Source organism: Balaenoptera physalus, assembly GCF_965194825.1.
Source record: "Balaenoptera physalus genome assembly, chromosome: 1".
Classification (NCBI taxonomy): domain Eukaryota; kingdom Metazoa; phylum Chordata; class Mammalia; order Artiodactyla; family Balaenopteridae; genus Balaenoptera; species Balaenoptera physalus.
The window spans coordinates 91,363,274-91,384,225 of NC_138882.1; the positions used below are offsets into that span (position 1 = coordinate 91,363,274).

General features: G+C 39.1%; 1 protein-coding gene across 4 annotated transcripts in view; it reads left to right on the plus strand.

The window, feature by feature from the left end:
* Positions 1–20,742, plus strand: part of WARS2 (tryptophanyl tRNA synthetase 2, mitochondrial) — an 86,638-nt gene extending 65,896 nt beyond the window's left edge. Inside the window, exons 4-6 of one of the 4 annotated variants that reach the window (XM_082459679.1) lie at positions 2,995–3,080; positions 16,933–17,051; positions 18,610–20,742. In XM_082459679.1, coding sequence (XP_082315805.1) covers positions 2,995–3,080; positions 16,933–17,051; positions 18,610–19,058 — 654 coding nt within the window. In that variant the 3' untranslated portion in view covers positions 19,059–20,742. The remainder of the gene's footprint in view (positions 1–2,994; positions 3,081–16,932; positions 17,052–18,609) is intronic. The other 3 variants (XM_082459680.1, XM_082459681.1, XM_082459682.1) reach the window with 3 other exon arrangements.
* Positions 20,743–20,952: the final 210 nt, after the last annotated feature.

The following is a 20,952-nucleotide window of genomic DNA, read 5'->3' on the forward strand; positions in this document are numbered from 1 at the left end:
TTAATATTTAAACAAGTTGAGTCCAAGCAACAGTTCAAACCCACAGAAGAATTAAGCCTGTTATTTTTCTAAGAAGTTCAGCAGAGAAATATAAATTGGGTAATTCAAAGTACTTTACTCCCATGTATTTTGCAATTGGATAACCTGAGTGTAGGTGGCCCGCCACTATGTCAACACTAATATTAGTATCAAGCGTCTTTCCAGCATATTTTCAGGGCCATTGATTTCCTCGAAAGGCTTTGATTTCCTATTTAGAAGGCTTCACATATGCTGCAGAGAAAAACAGACAGAGCTTTAATGTGGCAGTGTCTAAATAGGAGGTATTGGTGATGCTGCAGAATCGTTACCTGCCAGGAGTCAGAAACAAAAATTTTGTAATGTTCTCTACCGTATTTTGGTTTGGGACAAGACTTTCCCATTTTATCGTAATATGGTAATGCTAAGCTGAACACTGAATGCTGAAATCCTTTTATAAGAACTGATTTAATGGGAAATGCTCCCACTTTTTTTTTTGGCTGCGTTAGGTCTTCGTTGCTGCGCACAGGCTTTCTCTAGTTGGGGCAAGGAGGGGCTACTCCTCGTTGTGGTGTGCAGGCTTCTCACTGCGGTGGCTTCTCTTGTGGAGCACGGGCTCTAGGCACCTAGGCTCAGTAATTGTGGCTCGCGGGCTCAGTAGTTGTGGCGCATGGGCTTAGTTGCTCTGCGCGGCATGTGGGATCTTCCTGGACCAGGGATCAAACCTGTATTCCCTGCATTGGCAGGTGGATTCCTAACCACTGCACCACCAGAGAAGTCCCTCCCACTTTAAAATACTGTCTAAGGACCTCCTGGTAACACGTTACTAGTGAATGATTCTGAAGAAGGCTTCTACTAGTCCGTGATTCCTTATCTTTGGGGAAAACATGGATTTCAAAGCCAGTCTTAATCGTAGAGCATGGTATACTGCCTTCTATGGTCATTCCTTCATTAACAAATACTGGTGATGCCTTCTGCTAGTCTCATATCACGCTAAGTGCTGGAGGTATTGCAGTCACCAGGATGGATGGATACAGCCCCTTTCATGAGGCTTATAGTTTATTTGGGAACAGACAGTTAACAAACAAAGTGTAAAAAGTTTTAGGAGGGAAAGGTTCCAGTTCTATGGGTAGAGCTAAGAACCCCTAGGTTGGTTTTGACTGGGGCAGTGAGGGACAAAACAGTGGGGAGGAAGGGTAGGGTCAGGGCTGCAGAGGTCAGGGTTATTTGGAGGATTGATGAGATAGAACAGATGTGAGGCATCTGGGGCCCATAATAGGCATCCAATAAGTAATAGAGCTCTCCACACCTCCCCACTTCCTTTGTAGTTTCAAGGTCCAGTATTCTAATATAAAAAGACTATAAATCTAATACAGTAGCAATTTTTAAAGACTGGGTTCTTTTCCCATTTGCTCATTTCCAAATTAAATTTTTATTATAATTACCCTATGATCATTGCAAACTGGCCTTTATCATGAACATTGTAATAAGGTGTACTGAAGGAATTGTATGGTCAAACTTTCAAATTTCCTATAAACGGCCTATAGCATTAGTAGTGCTGTAAGCCAGAAACTACTTGAAGTAACTAGAAAAATTTGTAACTAAATTATGGAACATTAAGATGATTAAAGAGGGAAGCTGTGGTTTTCAGACCCAGTCTCAAAGGGTGTGTCTGCATTTTGGTTGGGGAACCCCGAGTTGTGAGCACGTGAGTTTGGTCCTCAGAATCATGCAGGTTTATAAATTGAGTTGTTCATTTCATTCAGGAATCTTTGGATTTCAGGGAAGTGATTCATATTAACTAAACAAATAAAACTTATCTACACACCAAAATATACCAAAATATCCATTTATCATTTTACAGGATATGGTATACCTAGGCCTTAGAAGCAATTACCAGTGAACTGCACACCGTAGCCCCTGCTAATAAGTAGCTCTGCTCAGAAAGCCAGATTCCCTGCAGCAAGGGACTTAGTATCACTAGGGCTCACATTCAGCACCCAGTGATCGCCAGTTGTTAAATATTTCTACTGTCACCTCCAGTGTTTCCATCAGCTTCCCTGTTAAGGAAATATTTTGGTTTATACCACCTGTACTGTTTATTGGATCACTTTACTCTCAGGACAGATAATTAGGATTGGTTAGATGAAATTTTCTCTTAGTTTCATTGTTTTTTTTTAAAATTTTAATTAATTAATTAATTAATTTATGGCTGTGTTGTGTCTTCGTTTCTGTTCGAGGGCTTTCTCTAGTTGCGGCAAGCGGGGGCCACCCTTCATCGCGGTGCGCGGGCCTCTCACTATCGCGGCCTCTCTTGTCGCGGAGCACAGGCTCCAGACGCGCAGGCTCAGTAATTGTGGCTCACGGGCCCAGTTGCTCCGCGGCATGTGGGATCTTCCCAGACCAGGGCCCGAACCCGTGTCCCCTGCATTGGCAGGCAGATTCTCAACCACTGCGCCACCAGGGAAACCCAGTTTCATTGTGTTTAATGCCATGATTTTTAGGGGTTTTGTTTTGTTTTGTTTTAATGTGATTTTAAGGGAACATTACAGTTTTGTCAATAGCAGAGTGTGAGACTTCCTGGGAAGTTTCCACAAACAGTTTGATGTTAACTAATGTTAATTTATAGAAATTTAATTTCATGGTATTTTCTGACCTTCCCTGTGAAATCTAGAATTTATCTGATTTGGAACCTAGAAAATCTTATGTCCTTACTTTAATAAAATGAAAAAGAAATAGTGGCAGTGCAGGACTGTTTCAAGGGGCAGTGGGGAAGCGGATTCACCTTATTCCTCCCTAAGCCTGGAGCATGGAGACAAGCCAGCCAGAAGATGGCCAGAGTTACTAACAGGAACTGAGATAGAATGTTGTTACAGGTGGCTTCAGATCACCCCTTGCTTGCTTTAAAGATTTCCTAATTTAGCATTATAATTAGGTTCATGTCGGATGTGTTTCCCTCCTCTCTTTCCACTGCCGCAGGCAAAGACTGCCAAGGAGAAGCAGAATGGAACCATGGGCCTGCTCACCTACCCAGTACTCCAGGCAGCTGACATTCTGCTGTACAAGTAAGGAGCAGACTTCACCCCTCGTCCTAGATGTAGTCATGCTGACAAGAGAGTGTCTCACCTATCTCAGAAAGATTCGGTTCACGGGGAAAGATGGGTACAGAAAGGATCAGACACATGAATCTATTTGTGTCTATTCCCCGGTAATAATACGAAATTATAGAAGTATGTTTTAATGTGAAACTAATAATATTAAGAAGTAGCCTTTAAATAGCACTTGCCATGTGTTGGAAACAATTATAAGTGCTTTACATACATTAACCCATTTAATCCTCACAACAACCTTATAAAAGCTATACCATCATCATCCTTAGTTTACAGATGTGAAAACTTAGGCTCAGAGTGGTTAGTAACTTGCCCGAGGTCATGTGCTAGCAAGGCTTGGACCCAGGATTTGAGTCTAGAAAGTTTGGGTACAAAATCTGTGCTATTAACCACTATAGAATATATCCTTCCCCAGTAATAATTATACTTCAAGAGTTTTAAATGTTGATTTCTCATATAATCTAGACTCTCAAGCAATGCTGTCCCATAGAACTTGCTGCAGTTATGGAAATGTTCTCTACCTGCGTTAAGACCGTAGCCGGTAGTCACATGTGGCTATTGAGCACTTGAAATGTTGACAGAGGAACTGAATTTTAACTTGTATTTAACTTTAATTAATTTCAATTTAAATAGCTGCCTGTTGTAGTGGCTACTGTATTGGACCTGCAGGTTGAGATCAAGTTTTTCAACATGATATAGGGTGCCCTCACTTTTCTTGGACCCATAATCTATAAGTCAGCTACTGCTGCTACTTACAGGTCTCAAAACTATACATCTAGAGGATACGTGCACTGTCTGTAGGGCTGGCCAGGGCTTCTGACCCCATTCCTCTCCCGATTCTTCCCTCCGATCCCCACATCACCTCCCTCGGCCCCCATTTGGCCTTCTAGAGATAAAGCCTCCCAATCAGCATACTGTCATGGCCAAACCTCGCTACTGTGAAAGCTTCTGAGGAAAAAGAGAAACTATATGTGTCTTTTTTACGCCTTTCCCCTAAAACCTTGACCCCATAAAAGTGATTCTTCTGGGCTTCCCTGGTGGCGCAGTGGTTAAGAATCCGCCTGCCAACGCAGGGGACACGGGTTCGAGCCCTGGTCCGGGAAGATCCCACATGCTGCGGAGCAACTAAGCCTGTGCGCCGCAACTACTGAGCCTGCGCTCCAGAGCCCGCGAGCCACGACTACTGAAGCCCGCGTGCCTAGAGCCCGTGCTCCGCAACAAGAGAAGCCACCACAATGAGAAGCCCACGCACTACAACGAAGAGTAGCCCCCGCTCACCGCAGCTAGAGAAGGCCCGCGCACAGCAACAAAGACCCAACACAGCCAAAAATAAATAAAAATAAAATAAATTTATAAAAAAAAAAGTTATTCTTCTGTGGGAAAACTAGAGTTCTTTGCATGTAAATGTGATAATAGCATGGAGATGACAGTATATGTACCTTGTGACATGACCTCAGAGCCCTCGTGCAATTATGATGGAAACAGCTAGAAGAATAGCTGCTTAACTTTACATATAAGGAATGTCCATTAGTACATGCAATCTATCTTTAATTCTGATTGAAACTTATATGTTAGGATTATGTGTCTGTTTGATGTATTAACTTGAATGCTGGACCCCTGATAGCATTTATTATTTATAATAAGTAACTTCTGACTTATCCTGGGAAATCTAGAACACTTTTCTCCAGGAGCAGCAAATGAAAGTCTAATGAGGGTCTAATAATATATTTCCCAGTGAAGTAGCATATTTACTTAGAAAGGTTCTGTAAAGAACTTTGATTTTGTCACCTGTAAAGATGAGAAAAATCATTATTAAGGGATTAAAATGAAATCTGTCACTTGGCTATGATTGATGATGATGTCTTTGACTATTACAATCTTATGTCTAGTTTCGTTTTCAAGGGCTACTTCTTCATAGAACCAAAGGCTGGTTTTTCAGCACCAGGATTTGGAAGCACACAAGCACAACAGATTTCTTTAACAGTTCAAGAGCTATGACGGGGAAGTCCTCTGAGTTCAGGGCTGTGAAAAAGAGTAAACTTGAACAAGAATGATTGCCCTCTGTGATACCATGGAGCACAGAGTGGGAAGGAACTTTAAAGGGCCTCTTCTTCAACTCCCTTGCTTTACAAATGCAGCCCAGGCAGGTTAAGCAATCTACCCAAGCCATGCAGCCAGACAGTGGACAGAGGAGCCTTAGAGCGTGATTATGGTCTCCCGAGGCCAGTGCTCACCTCCCTTAAGGAGCCAGTCGTTGTGTTAGGAAGCAAGATCATCACATGAACAACCAGAGCAATATAGATAATATATAACAAAGTGATGATGAATTTATTTTTATCAGGTGCCCAAAAATACAATTGTCAGAATGATAAAAATCCTACAGTTTGTTTCATTCATAAAGTGCATTAATGGGACATAGCTCAGGGGGTTATTAAACAGATTATGTATGAATTGGTATCACCTAGTATATACTCAATACAAACATTTTAAGAGTGCAAGCAACATTTTAAAAGGCTGATATTGGCAGAAATATCTCCTTAACATCCCCAAATCTGTCGTATCATCTGCCTTTCTTTCAACCCAAGCCTGAAGTTGAGAATGTCCTCTTTTCTTACACAAAATAATAATTATTTCAGAGGGGGCAGGTAAACACCAAGAGCTTTCCGATAGCTTCCTGTCTGTCTTACTCTGCCCAACATCAACAGGTTCTCACAGTTAGTTAAGTCTTCCAAGGGTAAGTAGTTCTTCTCCAGCCTCAGTAACCCCAGCTACTCCCAGTAGCAAAAAAATTCCCATACTATAAATATTCCTTCTTTAACGCTTATTGATCTATTTGGTGGTTAGAATATGTACTAAGAATGCCATAAGATGCCTTTCTTTTTCCTATTTTCTGAAAAGAAAATTATCGTGGCATATGTTTTTCTATCCCCATCGGGATTCTGATATTTTATATATAACTTGTTAAACAGACAGAAGTATTTTTCTACAAAACTAGGTAATTATCAATATTCAAGATGATTGTCTCCTACCTTAGCCTAGAAACTAGAAACTATCTACCTGTAATGCCACGATTAGATCAAAGATGTGGAGCTGGTACCTGCATGCTCCTTTTCTTTTTTTTTTTTTTTTTTTTTAATCAGTCATCAATTTTATACACATCACTGTATACATGTCAATCCCAATCGCCCAATTCAGCACACCACCATCCCCACCCCACCGCAGTTTTCCCCCCTTGGTGTCCATACGTTTGTTCTCTACATCTGTGTCTCAACTTCTGCCCTGCAAACCGGTTCATCTGTACCATTTTTCTAGGTTCCACATACATGCGTTAATATACGATATTTGTTTTTCTCTTTCTGACTTACTTCACTCTGTACGACAGTCTCTAGATCCATCCACGTCTCAGCAAATGACTCAATTTCGTTCCTTTTTATGGCTGAGTAATATTCCATTGTATATATGTACCACAACTTCTTTATCCATTCGTCTGTTGATGGGCATTTAGGTTGCTCCCATGACCTGGCTATTGTAAATAGTGCTGCAATGAACATTGGGGTGCATGTGTCTTTTTGAATTATGGTTTTCTCTGGGTATATGCCCAGTAGTGGGATTGCTGGGTCATATGGTAAATCTATTTTTAGTTTTTTAAGGAACCTCCATATTGTTCTCCATAGTGGCTGTACCAATTTACAATCCCACCAACAGTGCAAGAGGGTTCCCTTTTCTCCACACCCTCTCCAGCATTTGTTGTTTGTAGATTTTCTGATGATGCCCATTCTAACTGGTGTGAGGTGATACCTCATTGTAGTTCTGATTTGCATTTCTCTAATAATTAGGGATGTTGAGCATCTTTTCATGTGCTTCTTGGCCATCTGTATGTCTTCTTTGGAGAAATGTCTATTTAGGTCTTCTGCCCATTTTTGGGTTGGGTTGTTTGTTTCTTTAATATTGAGCTGAATGATGCATGCTCCTTTTCTAAAGAGAGATAGCCCTACTTTTCTTTCCTGTCTGGTCTCAGGCTGGACATACTGCTACCAGCCACCATGCTCCATCCCATAGACTCTGTTCCTTTCAGCTTTTTCCTCCTGCCATCTTCCTTCAGACTATTCCCCAGGGTGCCATTGCCACACCAGGGCATATGTGTCATTTGGACCACTGCAAAGTGTGCAGACAAGTACAATAAAATCAGCTCTGTCTACTACAACATTTATTCTGCTAACATACAGTTCTCATCTATATCATTGTGCTTCCTTCCAAGTTTAGAAATTTCCTAATTGCTTGATAATAAGTAGCAGAGGCAGGACTCAAAGCCAGGTCTGATTTTTAGCCTGTACCATTGTTTTGCCTATAACAGAGCTCAAGCATTTGGGGTTACTTTTTGTTTGGTTTTGTTTCAGATATTTCTGGATTTTGAAAAATATCATAACTAGAATGTCTATGAATATATACATTATAAACATAGATAAATACAAAAAATAAAAATAGATACAAAAAACATTCATATTTTCTCTCACCAGAAAATGTATATGTGGCCTCTTCGTAAAACGTTGATGTGCAGGGCAATTATAGATTTCATGTGTGCATTTGTCAAAATCAGCATTAGAATGAGTGGTACATGGTGGGCTGGAGAACAAACATGAGGGAAGGGAATGGAAGAGGAGCCTTCCAGATAAGTGTATGAGAGATTTATGTAATTGTTTTGGCAGAACTTTGTAAGGAACCCAGGAATGGAGACCTGAGACCATCTTAAGCTTGAGAGCATAATAAAATAGCAGGTATTTGAAGAGAGATAAAATACTCAAAAATAACAAGTGTTTATAATTTTTTATTTTATATCTACATTATTATTCTGAATATCTAAGTTCCAATAGCTAGAGATATATATTAAGTAAATATTTCTCTCTCCCTCTCTCTCTCTCTCTCTCTATATATATATATAGACATATACACACACACACATGTATACACACATACATAGTTTTTATTAACATACAGCAAATACTTGATAAGTAACTGTAATGCCACTAATCTAGAAAAATGCACTATGCATGGACTTGAAGGAAAGGGAAGAAGGAATTCACATGTGAGCATTATTTGCTAGGTGCCATATTGGCTGCTACACATACATTATCTATTCAGATTCTCACAACAGCTCTGTAAGACAGTTAAGTGGTGTTATTCCCATTTTACAGATAAAAAAATGAAGTTTTAGAGAGGTACTACTGAGTCTGCTCAACTAGAGATGAGAGTGATTACCTGGGCTACTCAGTTTCTCTTTCTCAAGAACTCGAACAGAGAAATACAGGAAGAGGATAAGAAGACAGTGAAAGCAGAAGCTGAAATGACATAGAAAAATGTGGAAACAGAGGCCTCAAGGAACTATGAGTAAGCAGAACCAAAACCAACCCCAAGCCAAGAGTACAGAGAGTAAGATGATTGGTCGGAAACGTCAGACGTGGTAATTCCAGAGAGAAGCCGAGTCGCTGTAATGTCTGAGGATCAGACCACTGCCATTGAGAACAGTTGAGATAATTCATTCCTAAAACTGCTTTGGAGACATCTAGTTTTTGCATTACATTCTTTCTTTGCAAAGTCAGTGTGTCCTGAATGTTTATGAGATTCTGAAAGCTGCTGGCCAAATGTCATTTCAGTACTCTGCTGAGGTTCACATACTTACCCACAACAGCCAAAGCAATCTCTTTCTTCTCTTTCACTTGTGAGCTATCAGACAAGCACCTACAGTAAACCAGAACCCTACTGGAAAGCAGTCTGAGAAATGTAGCTTACAGGCTGCTAACCCCTGAAAATCAAGAAATAACATAGAAGGAAACAATGATGCTGAGAAGTCAAGAGACAATCCAGTACACTCTCCTAAAAGCAGGGGGAAGCTATTTGTGCACTTTTAAGGACAGAGTGAAATGATTTGATTTGTACTTTTAAAAGAGAACTAATTAAAATACACAGAATGAGTTGTAGGGGCACAAGAGCAGCCGGGGTAGTCTATTAAGAGGCTCTTTCGTTAGTCTATTTATTTTATTTTATTTTTTTATAAATTTATTTATTTATTTATTTATTTTTGGCTGTGTTGGGTCTTCGTTTCTGTGCGAGGGCTTTCTCTAGTTGCGGCGAGCGGGGGCCACTCTTCATCGCGGTGCGCGGGCCTCTCACTGTCGTGGCCTCTACCGTTGCGGAGCACAGGCTCCAGACGCGCAGGCTCAGTAGTTGTGGCTCACGGGCTTAGTTGCTCTGCGGCATGTGGGATCTTCCCAGACCAGGGCTCGAACCCGTGTCCCCTGCATTGGCAGGCAGATTCTTAACCACTGCGCCACCAGGGAAGCCCTCGTTAGTCTATTTAGACCATGATGGTGACAGTGAAGTTGAAGAGAAGAGACAAATTTAAGAGATTTTAGGATGTAAAATGGATAAGATTTCATAATGGATTGGATGTGTATGAGAAAGAGCTATCACGGATGTCCCCACGTTCCTGACTTATGCAGCTGGATTGATGGTGTTGCCATTCATTGAGATAGGGAATACTGTAAGAGGACTAGCCAGAAGTATTTATAGCTTCATCTGGTGTTCTCTCTCCTCTTGGAAGCTTTAACTCCCTAGAAGTTAAAACCTTCTTTATATCTCTCATAGTACCGGCACCAGGCCTTGCATAGCATAGGTCTTCAATAAATAATTGCTAAATTAAAGAGTCATTACAATATATCCAACAAGCAACCAGTGGTGGTGAATTAATCCTTTACAAAAGGAAAAACAGCACCAAACTCCTATCCCAGCCAGGCTAGTTAAAGGCAGTAGCGCCGAAAATGCATAAACACAGCCAAAGAAGTAGGAAAAAAAATAAGAGAACAAATCTCTGTGAGCAGATATTTGTAGGCAATGATTATTCATCTGGACACTAATTCTGCCAGAGGGGTGGGGTGGATCCCAAGTAAACGTAGATGCCACAAGGAACTAAGCAAAAGAAAAATGGTTTAGTCACCAAGGAAGATGATCAGACGCATTATTGTGTGACAGAAGTTGTAACAATCAAAATTATGAAAGACTTTTGTTTTATGTTGTGTCTAAGAAAGTACAGTCAGGGTAAGTAAAAAAAAAAAAGAAAAAGAAAATGGGGAAAAAGAGAAGACATATTAATATGGAGATCATTATGTAGGGTATAAATTTTAAAAGAACAGCACTAAATTATTTGAAGTGAGAGGAAGACTGTGAGGAGAGAGGTTGAAATGTGAAGAGAATAAGCCCCATAAGTGAGTGGAATCAAAGACAGACTGAATTAATGTAGAGTGTAAACTCAATGGATGAGAAGTAAGGGCCAAGATAAATTACAGGAGGTGAAAGGACCAGCTGGAGCAGAGGGAGGAAAGACTAGAAACAAACAAACTAAAATCAGATGAAAAAGCCAAGTGGAGCAATAGGTCCAGGTGAAAAAAATTAAAATTTTTTTAATCCTTTTTTTGAAAAAGCAAAACCTCACAGAATTGTAAGAAAAGAGGCTAGGATCCGACATAAGGCAAAGACACATGCAGAGTCATTATGAAAACTAAATGTGTTTTCTGTTTAGTTTGGTTGCTTTGTGAATCTGGAACCATTTTGACATGTGGAAATATTCATTTTGATGTGCTTAAAGTGTATTGATTATGGTAATTGTTTTTTCTGTGTTAGCTGCAGTCCATTGTGATTTCCTATGGGCTACTGTAATTGCTTTTTAACCTGCCCTGTTGGCTAATTTGGTTTGGGGGAGTCAAGGTAACCTCTGCGTGTCAGCCTCACTATAATTACAAGACAGGAGTGCAAAGTCCAGTCAAAGGAGAGGAATTTAGGAAGGTGGGCGTGTGCACGTACATCTCAGAGAGGAGCACGTACAGGGTTGTGGACACGAGGGAAACATAAAAAGGAACATTTTTGTTTTTGCCACTTGTCAAGCCAGTGACTTTCTTCTCCAGGCTGCGTGGAAGAGAGCCCTGGACATGGCCTAACAATCATTTTGTAGAATTTCCTAAATTCATTTACTGATCTTAGAAGAAGAGAAACTACTTCCTGATCCTTTGTCATGGTCCCTGGATTTTCCCTTTGCCTTCATTGTCCTGTCCCTGTTTTCCTTAAATTAAAAGACTCCTCAGAATTCCTATCACACACCATTTATATTTGGCTATAACCTAATCAGATATATGAACTATCAGTTTGAAATATTTCTTCTTCCCAAATCAGGATTGCTACCCAGGTCTGTGACTGTCTCTGGGATTTTATGTTGATATTTATGTTTGTGGTATGAGTCAGCTATCAAAAAGGAAAATGGTCCTGGTTTGAAAAAAGCCACAAGGTACCTCACATCAAGGTCCCTAATATACCTTTCTTGTATCATTTTGTCCTTCATGGTATCAGATATTAATGAATATATGTTATAGCCAGTGTTGATTGAGCTCTTACTATCAAGTATTGTACTATGCTTGGTTAGCTCATCTAATCTTTGAAACAACAGTAAGAGCTAAGCACCATTATGATCCTCATTTTGTAGAGGAAATGGAGGCTTAGGAACAGTAAGACACTTGGCTATGGTAACTCGCTAGTAGCTATTGGAGCTATGATTTAAATTCAGTCTGATCATAAGCTGATTTTATTATAATTTTTCTCTTGGTATGTAACTATATACATTATACTTACTTCCTCTTAAGATCATTCATTTATTGAAGAAATATTTGTTGAGCTTCTCCTACCTACCAGGCAACTCTAGTAGGTGTTGGAAATAGATTGAAAAGCAAGACAAGTTCTCAAAAAGCTTATTTGATAGCAGGAGAGAAAACAACATACAATTAAATAAACAAAGTAAAATAATTAGCCTAGGGTTAATACTATAAAGAAAATAAATAAGATACTGTGAAAAAGAATAAGAAGGGGAAGCCAACTGTGGAGACGGTAGTTAGGGAAGTCTTCTCCGAAGAGGTGATATTTAAGCTTAGACCTGAAATCAAGGCAACAGTAGGCAGGATTTAAGGGAGGAACATCTGGTAGGATAGAAGAGCAATATGTTCAATAGATCCAGCTCCCTGCCTTAAACATTTGAATTGTAAACTTTCCAGGATGCACCATTTTGTTTTCTGTCTTTATAGGGTCTAGTAGTAGGAGAGTCAACGGTCTCTCACAGGTTCATTTCAATGTTCTAATATAGTTTAAGCATTCTCTATTCAACAGGAAAAAATTAAAATCACTGCTACTATTTCTGTTCTTTTTAACATATTGGTGCATTTCCTCCAAACCAGTTTTTGAAGCTAACATTCCTTGTTTGCACACTGTCTACCAGGCACCAAACTGTGAGCTTTGCATGCATTATTTTACTCATCAAGCAACCCCATGAGTAGGAACTTATCATTAGTCAGCTTTAAAAATGAAACAGATTTAGGTTGAATACCTCTCCCAGGAACACGCAACTGGTGAGTGGCACAGCAGGAATCTGACCCCAGAACTGCCTGACAGCAGAGCGCCCCCTCTAACCACTGTGGCCTCTCCTTTATCTGAATGCACATTATATGTATTTTCCAAAAAGCTTGCATCCTGGGTTTGTTTGGGGTTTTTTTGTCTTATATTTTCCCACATCATTAAATGTTTTCTGTTTTTATTGATTTTAATGTTTTCTTTGTTTTCTGCCTTTTGCTATATAGATTGTGGGTTTTTTGCTTTTATGTATTCCAGTGATTTGGAAGGTATGCTTTCTGTTTTTAATTCTAGCAGTGACCATCTTTAAACAAAGACCACCCAAATGAGAAAACAGCCTTTCAGAACTTGTCACAGCAAGAGACTCAGCCACCATCACTTGTGTTCTGCAGGCAAGCAGGGGAGTACAGAGGCTTTATAGGAAAGAAAGTCTTCAGGGATGCTCTGTTTAGAGGTTGTTGCCATGGGGAAGCTGGAGGCTGACTAACTAGAAATGGGTCATCTTATGTGATTGGTTTGGGAAGCATATTTGACTTTCTCTGGTTGATCCTGAGTTGGACAAAGCTAGGACAAAGAACTGGGACATTGGCAGTCATTGACCAAGTCTTGACCATGCTGGACCCATTGCTGCAGAGGCTGTGGTTTGGCTTCCTGAGCTAGTTGCTCCAGAGGTTTTGGGTCAGCTTTTTGGCCATATAACGTCTGGCCGTTGTCCATTTATATGCCAGTTTCTCTCTTTTCAAAAATGTGTTTTTGAATCTTTTGCTAATCATTCCAAGTAAAAAATGTTATCGTGCTATCATGTGGTAAGATGGGTTATTAATCACACTTGTAGATCCTCAGTCTATACTCACACTTCGTTTTGATTTTGTAAACTAACCTGGGATTTTCAATAGATTGTTGTTATTTAAATGGCTTGATTTTAGACTACATCATTTTCTATTTCAAATTGTAACCAAAATTTAGACTTTATATTTTTAGTCTTTACAGCCAGTCCTTATACCTCGGCATCTCCATTTCTGAGTTCTTTAGTCCATAGATTTGCTTCAAATTTTTTTCCAGTCCTTTACATGCCTGAGAATTTCTTTCTGTTCAGCTTGCCTCATCGGTAAAATGGGATTAAGCACAATAATAATACATTAAAAGTGCTTAACAAAGTGTACAGCATATAGGAAGTGTTCAGTAACTATTAGCTACTTTATTATCATCATCATAATTATTATTATAGTTCACATATAAAACACAGCTTGGCTAGGTTTTTAATACTTTTTTCTCACAACCCTATAAACATTGTTCCATTGTTGTATTATCAACCTGATTTCTCTTATTTTTTCTTTGTTTTCTGACTGTGGCATATAGGATTTTTTTCTTTAACTTGTCATTTAAAACTTTTTCTGGGTTGTGTTTTGGTGTGATTCTCCAGTGTTTTTTTCCTGAAACTTGTTGAGTTCCTTCAATATGTAGGAACTTGTTTATTCTTAATTGTTTATTCTTAATAAACAATTCTTAATTCAGTAAAGCCTCCTTCTGTTTGAGGTTATTGCTTCGTTCAGATGGTCTTGATGTCTTCCTGAGGAGGACCATAATCTTAGATCAGAGGATGATCCTCCAACCTGTCATTTGCTCATCACGCTTCTTTTTTCCCTCTTGCTCTGAGTTCCTGAAGAGCCTCAAGTTTCTTATCCAGGTCACTGATATGACCTGTCCTTAGGATTCAACTCCTACTGCTCCCAATTCTTCTATTATGTGTTTGGTTTTATTTCATCATGTCACTTTCCCTTCATTTTATTGTTTTCTATCACCACCTATGTTTTTCTCCTTTTGTGATTTCTTGCTCATGTCTCATAACAGCCATGCGTTTTTTTTTGTTTTTTTTTTAGCCATGCATTTTTGAATCCTATTGAGGTTACCCAGCAATTTTCTTTAAAAAACAAGACAAACTACCTGTTTCTTGTAAAAGTTCATTTTCAAATGTTTGACCTTCCTCAGGGTCTGAAGGGTAAAGTTCCCTTTCCTTTGTTCCACGATATTTTTCATAGGCCCTGTTATTGGGGCCTTTTACTTGTTTGTTTGATCAATTGAATTTTATGTGTTGGGTTTTTAACATCCATATTGGAACAAGAAAACTATATTCAAATAGTGTCTGCCCATAGACAAAATCTATGAAAGGCCCTTGTGTCCACCTTCTGTCTACCTGGACGCTAGTTGAATTCCCTGCTCAGAATTCAACAGGAGAGCAGAATAGTGCGCTGTGCACCTAGCCCAATTGCTTGTGCTGCTCAACTAAGCAACACAACAATACTAGCAACAATACTATCTAAGGTTAGTATTTCTGCCTTAGATTTTCTCCAACTCCTGTCTGCCTGGCTCTTTCATTCTCTGAGCAGATGTATCACATGAAAAAGAATAGTCACCAGGATACACTGCTACCAGGTCTCATCCTGCTTCATTCTCTCACCTTCAGCACTTTACTTTTTAATTCTTTCACAAAGAAGCCTTTTAGTTTGATGCAGTCCCATTTGTTTATTTTTGCTTTTGTTGTCCTTGCCTGTGGAATCAGATCCAAAATAAATATCCCTAAGACCAATGGAAAGAAGATCACCACCTATGTTTTCTTCTAGGAATTTTATGGTTTCAGGTCATACATTCAAGTCTTTAATCCCATTTTGAGTGAATTTTTGTATATGGTGTAAGTTACTGGTCCAGTTTCATTCTTTTGCATATAGCCATCCACTTTTCCCAACACCATTTATTGAGGAGAGTTGTTTTTCTCAATTGTATATTCTTGCCTCCTTTGTCATAGATTAATTAACTGTACATGCATGTGTTTATTTCTGGGCTCTCTATTCTGTTCCATTGATCTGTGTGTCTGTTTTTCTGCCAGTACAATCTGCTTTGATGGTTGTAGCTTTGTAGTATAGCTTTAAATCAGGGGTAAAGTAGCTAGTCTTTATGCTAGTCAAAACTACCTTCACTTCCTCATGCTCTACACAACTATTTTCAATAAACCAGTAGCCTGTGGACAGTAATTCACAAGGAAAATAATATCTCTTCCAGTTTTTCAAGGACCACTAATTAACCACGAGGCTAGGAGGTTCTCTCTGTAACAAAGTACCATAGTTTTCTAGCAGTTTTTCTTTTCTGTGGTTGTTTTGAAAAGTTGTTATTGTTCTACTCATATGTACAATTGTCATTTAAATATTCAAGTTTACTTTAAGGCTGTTGTTTTCACAGGCAGAATATTAAACTTCCTTGATCAAGATACTACAGCACTTTATTAACTATACTATCAAATGTCAACTCCCAGCCAAACATTAAATACTTAAAATCACCTGTCTCCTTCACCAGTAATATTTCAGTATAACATTTTCCCCATCAAGACTTCTCTATAATGGTTAATTCTTCCCTTGTTTGATGTACCTCCTCATGATCCAACACTGCAAACTTTATATATGGGACTAAACTAATTATAAATGAAGTCCTTATATGTTGATAATTTTCATTTTACATCTTCATTTTTTAATAAAATAAAATATTGCAGCTAAAATCAAGGTCTCCTTTGTTCCTTTCCCCAGACCCATTCTCTTTCCTTCTTTAGAGGCAGCTATGATCATGAATTTGTAGAGGAGCTTCTAGTATGTTTTTATACTTATGTATGCATCTATAAACAATATATAATATTGTCATACGTACTTTTAAGATAAATGTTCATGTACTCTACACGTCTTCTATGACTTGCTTTTTTTCATTCAACATTGTTTTTGAGATCCATCAACATTGTACTAATAGATTTTGTTCATTTAAGTTCCCTGTAGTATATTAATTGTTCTGTGATTACAATTTACTTGAAAACGAAAGAGCATATTCCAAAAAGATCTTGAGTTACTCGCTGTGTGACAGGGAAGGAAAACTCTTGCCCAAAGAGCTTTCTGCCATCTTTGATTTGAAGAGTGGGGTGGAGTGTCTTTCAAGTGTGCGTTCAAGCTCTGAAGTAAAAAGCATCTGGTCAAAGCTAGGATAAAATGTGCTAACTGGGTGAGGGAAAGAGGAGTGGTTTAAAATACAATTATGCTCGGAACATATGCTATATAAGATACCATTCCTCCCTCCCAGCAAGATCCTGTCACCCTGGTGTTGAAGGCTGTATTCTTCTGCTATGGAAGAAACAGAACTAGAGTAGACAAATGTCTCCTTGGCATTTGTCTGATACACAGATAAAGACTTGGGTCTCAACATTCCCTCTGTAGCTGGTGAACATTTGTTGAACATGAGCAGTGAAATAGGCTTGGGAAGTGCAGCTGCTTGCAATATCATTTTAGTATAAGCAGGAGCCTTGCTGAGTTTCTCTGTCTGTCTTTTATTAAAGGTCCACACACGTTCCTGTTGGGGAGGATCAAGTCCAGCACATGGAGCTAGTTCAGGATCTAGCACAGGGGTTTAACAAGAAGTACGGGGAGTTCTTCCCAGTGCCCAAGTCCATTCTGAGTAAGTAACAAACATACGATTTTTAAATCAGGATGCATTTTGAAGAGAGGATTGGATAACGGACTGAGAAGCTTGGAACTTTCTTGGGACTAAACTTGGCTTCGTGGTGAACATATTTCAGGATTTATAATGAGAATCCCATCTTTTTCTGTAATGTAGGACTAGTAGACCTCATTGGATTATTGACTAAAATAACCAAAAGTTTGAAAAGTATGGGAGAGACTAGAAACTACAAATAATCATTTTCATTATAGAGTATCATATATATATATGTGTGTGTGTATATATATATAAACATATCTCATTTGGTAGAGCAGGTATCTTTCCCTATTTCATGGATGAGTAAACTAAGGCTTGGCAAGCCTGACTTTGTATCCAAGTCGCGTATCTAGCTGGTGGCAAAGCTGGGCCCTACATTGAGCTCTTCTGGTTCCAAAGCCAGCTGACCTTGCCTTCTCTATTCACAGTAGAACAAAAGTCATAAGAGTGAGAACTGCTGGATCATAATCTAGATAAAACAAGAGGGCATTGATCATCCTCGCACTTTGCCTTCTTAAATACACAACTGAGATAGAATGTACAATCTACCTACTGAATCCAAAACCTCATCTGCTTGCAAGGCTATGCTAGTCTGGAATCTTCTCGAGGAAAAAAGCTGTAAATCTCTATCAACATTTTGGTAGCAGTGTAAACTTGTGGCAGGGGCAGAGATCACTGAACCTAAGCTCTGCCCATCTTTATTAAGGTGACTGCATTTTAAAGAGTATAACATGTGCCTAGTGTCAATTTAGAAGCGTAAGGTGGATATAAATTACTAAGTTATTCCAACAGTTCACACAAATAAATTCAGGGCACCCCATGCATTGAAATCAACCTTCTTTTAGCAACGAGGACTATTTTAATGCTTTGGCTAATTGTTATTTTACCTATTTCAACTTTATATGTTTCTGTAATAGCCATAAATTAGGCAATTATTAATAACACAGGTTTTATGAAGCACAGTTTAACATCTTGATTCTATCAGAGCAATAAACAAGTCACTTCTCTCACTCTTGCATATGTGTGTGTGTGTGTGTTGGTAATTACTTATATAATCATGGCTAAAGAAATGGAAAGATGCCACAGGTTGTGAAAACTGGCATGGGGGTAGGAAGGGCAGTGGTTGTGGGCAGGGGGTGATTAGCCAATAAGGAAGAGCAGAGAAGAAGGAAATAGACAATACTTTTTTTAACAGGTATGCACAGCAAAAACAGTATGATTGATACAATTTCATTTGTGTAAGATTATATGTTTTTATGTGTATACATGCATTAACAGATGCATGAAAATATGATCAACAAAATATTAACATTTTATTACACATTTCAGACACCTTTACTTTCATGCTTATAGAAATTGCTAATTTATTACAATGAGTATAATCAGATAAAAATAATAAAGTTATTTGGTGTTCTTGGCACTTTTTAAGATCTAGACACTGACATTCCTATTGGTGTTTTATTGTTTTGCTTTGTTTGATTTTTGTTTCTGGTACGTGTGTGTTGGTGTTTTTACCTAGCATCAATGAAGAAGGTAAAATCCCTGCGTGATCCGTCTGCCAAAATGTCAAAATCAGACCCTGATAAACTGGCCACTGTCAGAATAACAGACAGCCCGGAGGAGATAGTGCAGAAGTTCCGCAAGGCTGTGACGGACTTCACCTCGGAGGTCACCTACGAGCCAGCCAGCCGAGGTGGCGTGTCCAACCTGGTGGCCATCCACGCGGCAGTGACAGGGCTCCCTGTGGAGGAGGTGGTCTGCCGCAGTGCTGGCATCGACACCGCTCGCTACAAGCTGGTGGTGGCAGATGCTGTGATTGAGAAATTTGCTCCAATTAAGAGTGAAATTGAAAAACTGAAGAGGAACAAGGACCACTTAGAGAAGGTTTTACAAGTTGGGTCAGCAAAAGCCAAAGAATTAGCATATCCCGTGTGGCAGGAGGTGAAGAAATTGGTGGGGTTTCTATAGGAAGTTTCAACGAGTCACAAGAAGTCTTTTCTATCTTGTGGTCCACACACTCCTATTAAGGCAGCTTTCCTCACAAGTGAACAATTATAGTTTGGGGACACACAGTTTGGTATACCTGATCATTGGCTTCATTTGATGAATAATGATTTGTAGCCTTCAAATAGAGCAATGTTCTAAATCCCATCAGCGAAATTCTGTGGGGAAAAAAAAAAAGAGCAAACAAAGAAGGCATAGCTATCTGAATCCTCAGTTATGTGAGGCACACTCGGCCTCATTTATTCACACAAATGTGATTGAGGTAAGTAGTAATCTGGCAAGTGGTTGTTTCATTTTTGTCTCTCTCTGAAGTCCTTACTGTCACAGGTGCTCACTTTATCTATCCCACCCCTTTTAAAAAGTAATATGTAGAAGTACTTAGGCTTATAATCCTTGGGATGCCATTTGAACCAATTTGTGTTCAGATCTCATAAAAATAAGTTGATGATTATCATTCATTTGTCACTGAGATGGTACCTGCTTTATTGTATTTAATCTGCTTATTTCCCAAGAGACCACACTGACTATTCTAGCAAGTATTATTTGGGTTTTTTGTTTGTTTTTTAAGTTCAGAGATACATGGTATGACCTTCTGAGAAGGTTGCATTATTTCAGCTTGATTTATTTATTGTACAAAAGCCCGACCATGCATTATGTTCTTAATAAGTACTTCCTTGCATTTGTCTCTCAGTTTAATATCACCAACCCACTGTGAAATCTATAGGAGAGGAATTGCCGTTTTACACCTGAGGAACATGAGGCTCAGAGAGTACAATTAGCTTGTACAGTATCTCTCCGTGAGCAAGAAGCAAATCCAAGATCAAAACCTTTACTCCTTATTCCTAAGAATAGTGCTTTTTTCATCAGCACAGAAGTCAGAGAGAAGGCACAGAAGTCAGCATGTTTGAGACTCCAAGCATTCTTGTTTTGAAAGTGAGTCCTGGAAATATAAGACCTGAACTACTGATACTATTTATATCAGCAAGTCAACCAATAGCTGCCAGCTTTAAACCTGGATTCAGCCAACCTTGGTCACATTTGTTACTCAGAATCCCCAAGGCAGGTCCCAAGTTCTGTCTCCTATGCTTATTTCAGAGACACTTCAAAGTATATTCTGCCCGACTGCAAGAGTAGTTGGCCTGACAAGTCAGATTTTCCCAGTGAGCGGGAGCTTCTCATCTTACCTTTACCTCAGTCTAAGTAGCAACAAGTCACTCTAAAAACTACCTTCTCTGCACATCCCTTTCCCACACTTGAAGGCGGAAATGATAATTGTGACTCAGCACACCAGGGCCTGATTGATTTTGTAACAGAAATTACTTGTAAGTTTTTTGCCAATTGTCACCATTTATATGTGAGTGACGAGCATGTTGGGCAAAGAATTTTTACTCATTTCCTAAGAGAAGAAAGTAGAGTGGTCCTTTTATCAGAACAGATGTAAATACACCTAACACTGCATCCCAGAATCCAAATTAAAAGACCCTTTTTGGATCTTTTCTTGGAATGGATTGTCTAGAGTGGGCTCTAAGGAGCCTCTCTGGCGTATTTTCTGCAAGCCTCTTTTTTTTTGTTTGGTTGGTTTTTTCCTTTCAGAGAAACCCTAGTATGAATACTGGAAAATGACTAAATTAAAGGTGGATCTATCAAACTGTCCATGTGTTTTTTTTACCCCCTTGCCACACCTTTCATCCAAAGAACTAAAGGCACCATGGAAAGAATCTCAGAGGAGGAAAACTAGATGACTTGTGGTAACTTCTAAGGAGCAAATCCTCTTCTGTACAGCAGAAGAGGTTGGGCTTGTGAGAATCCTGTTGTTGTATGAAAGTGACCTGAGGACTCATCAAGTCTAATATCCAAG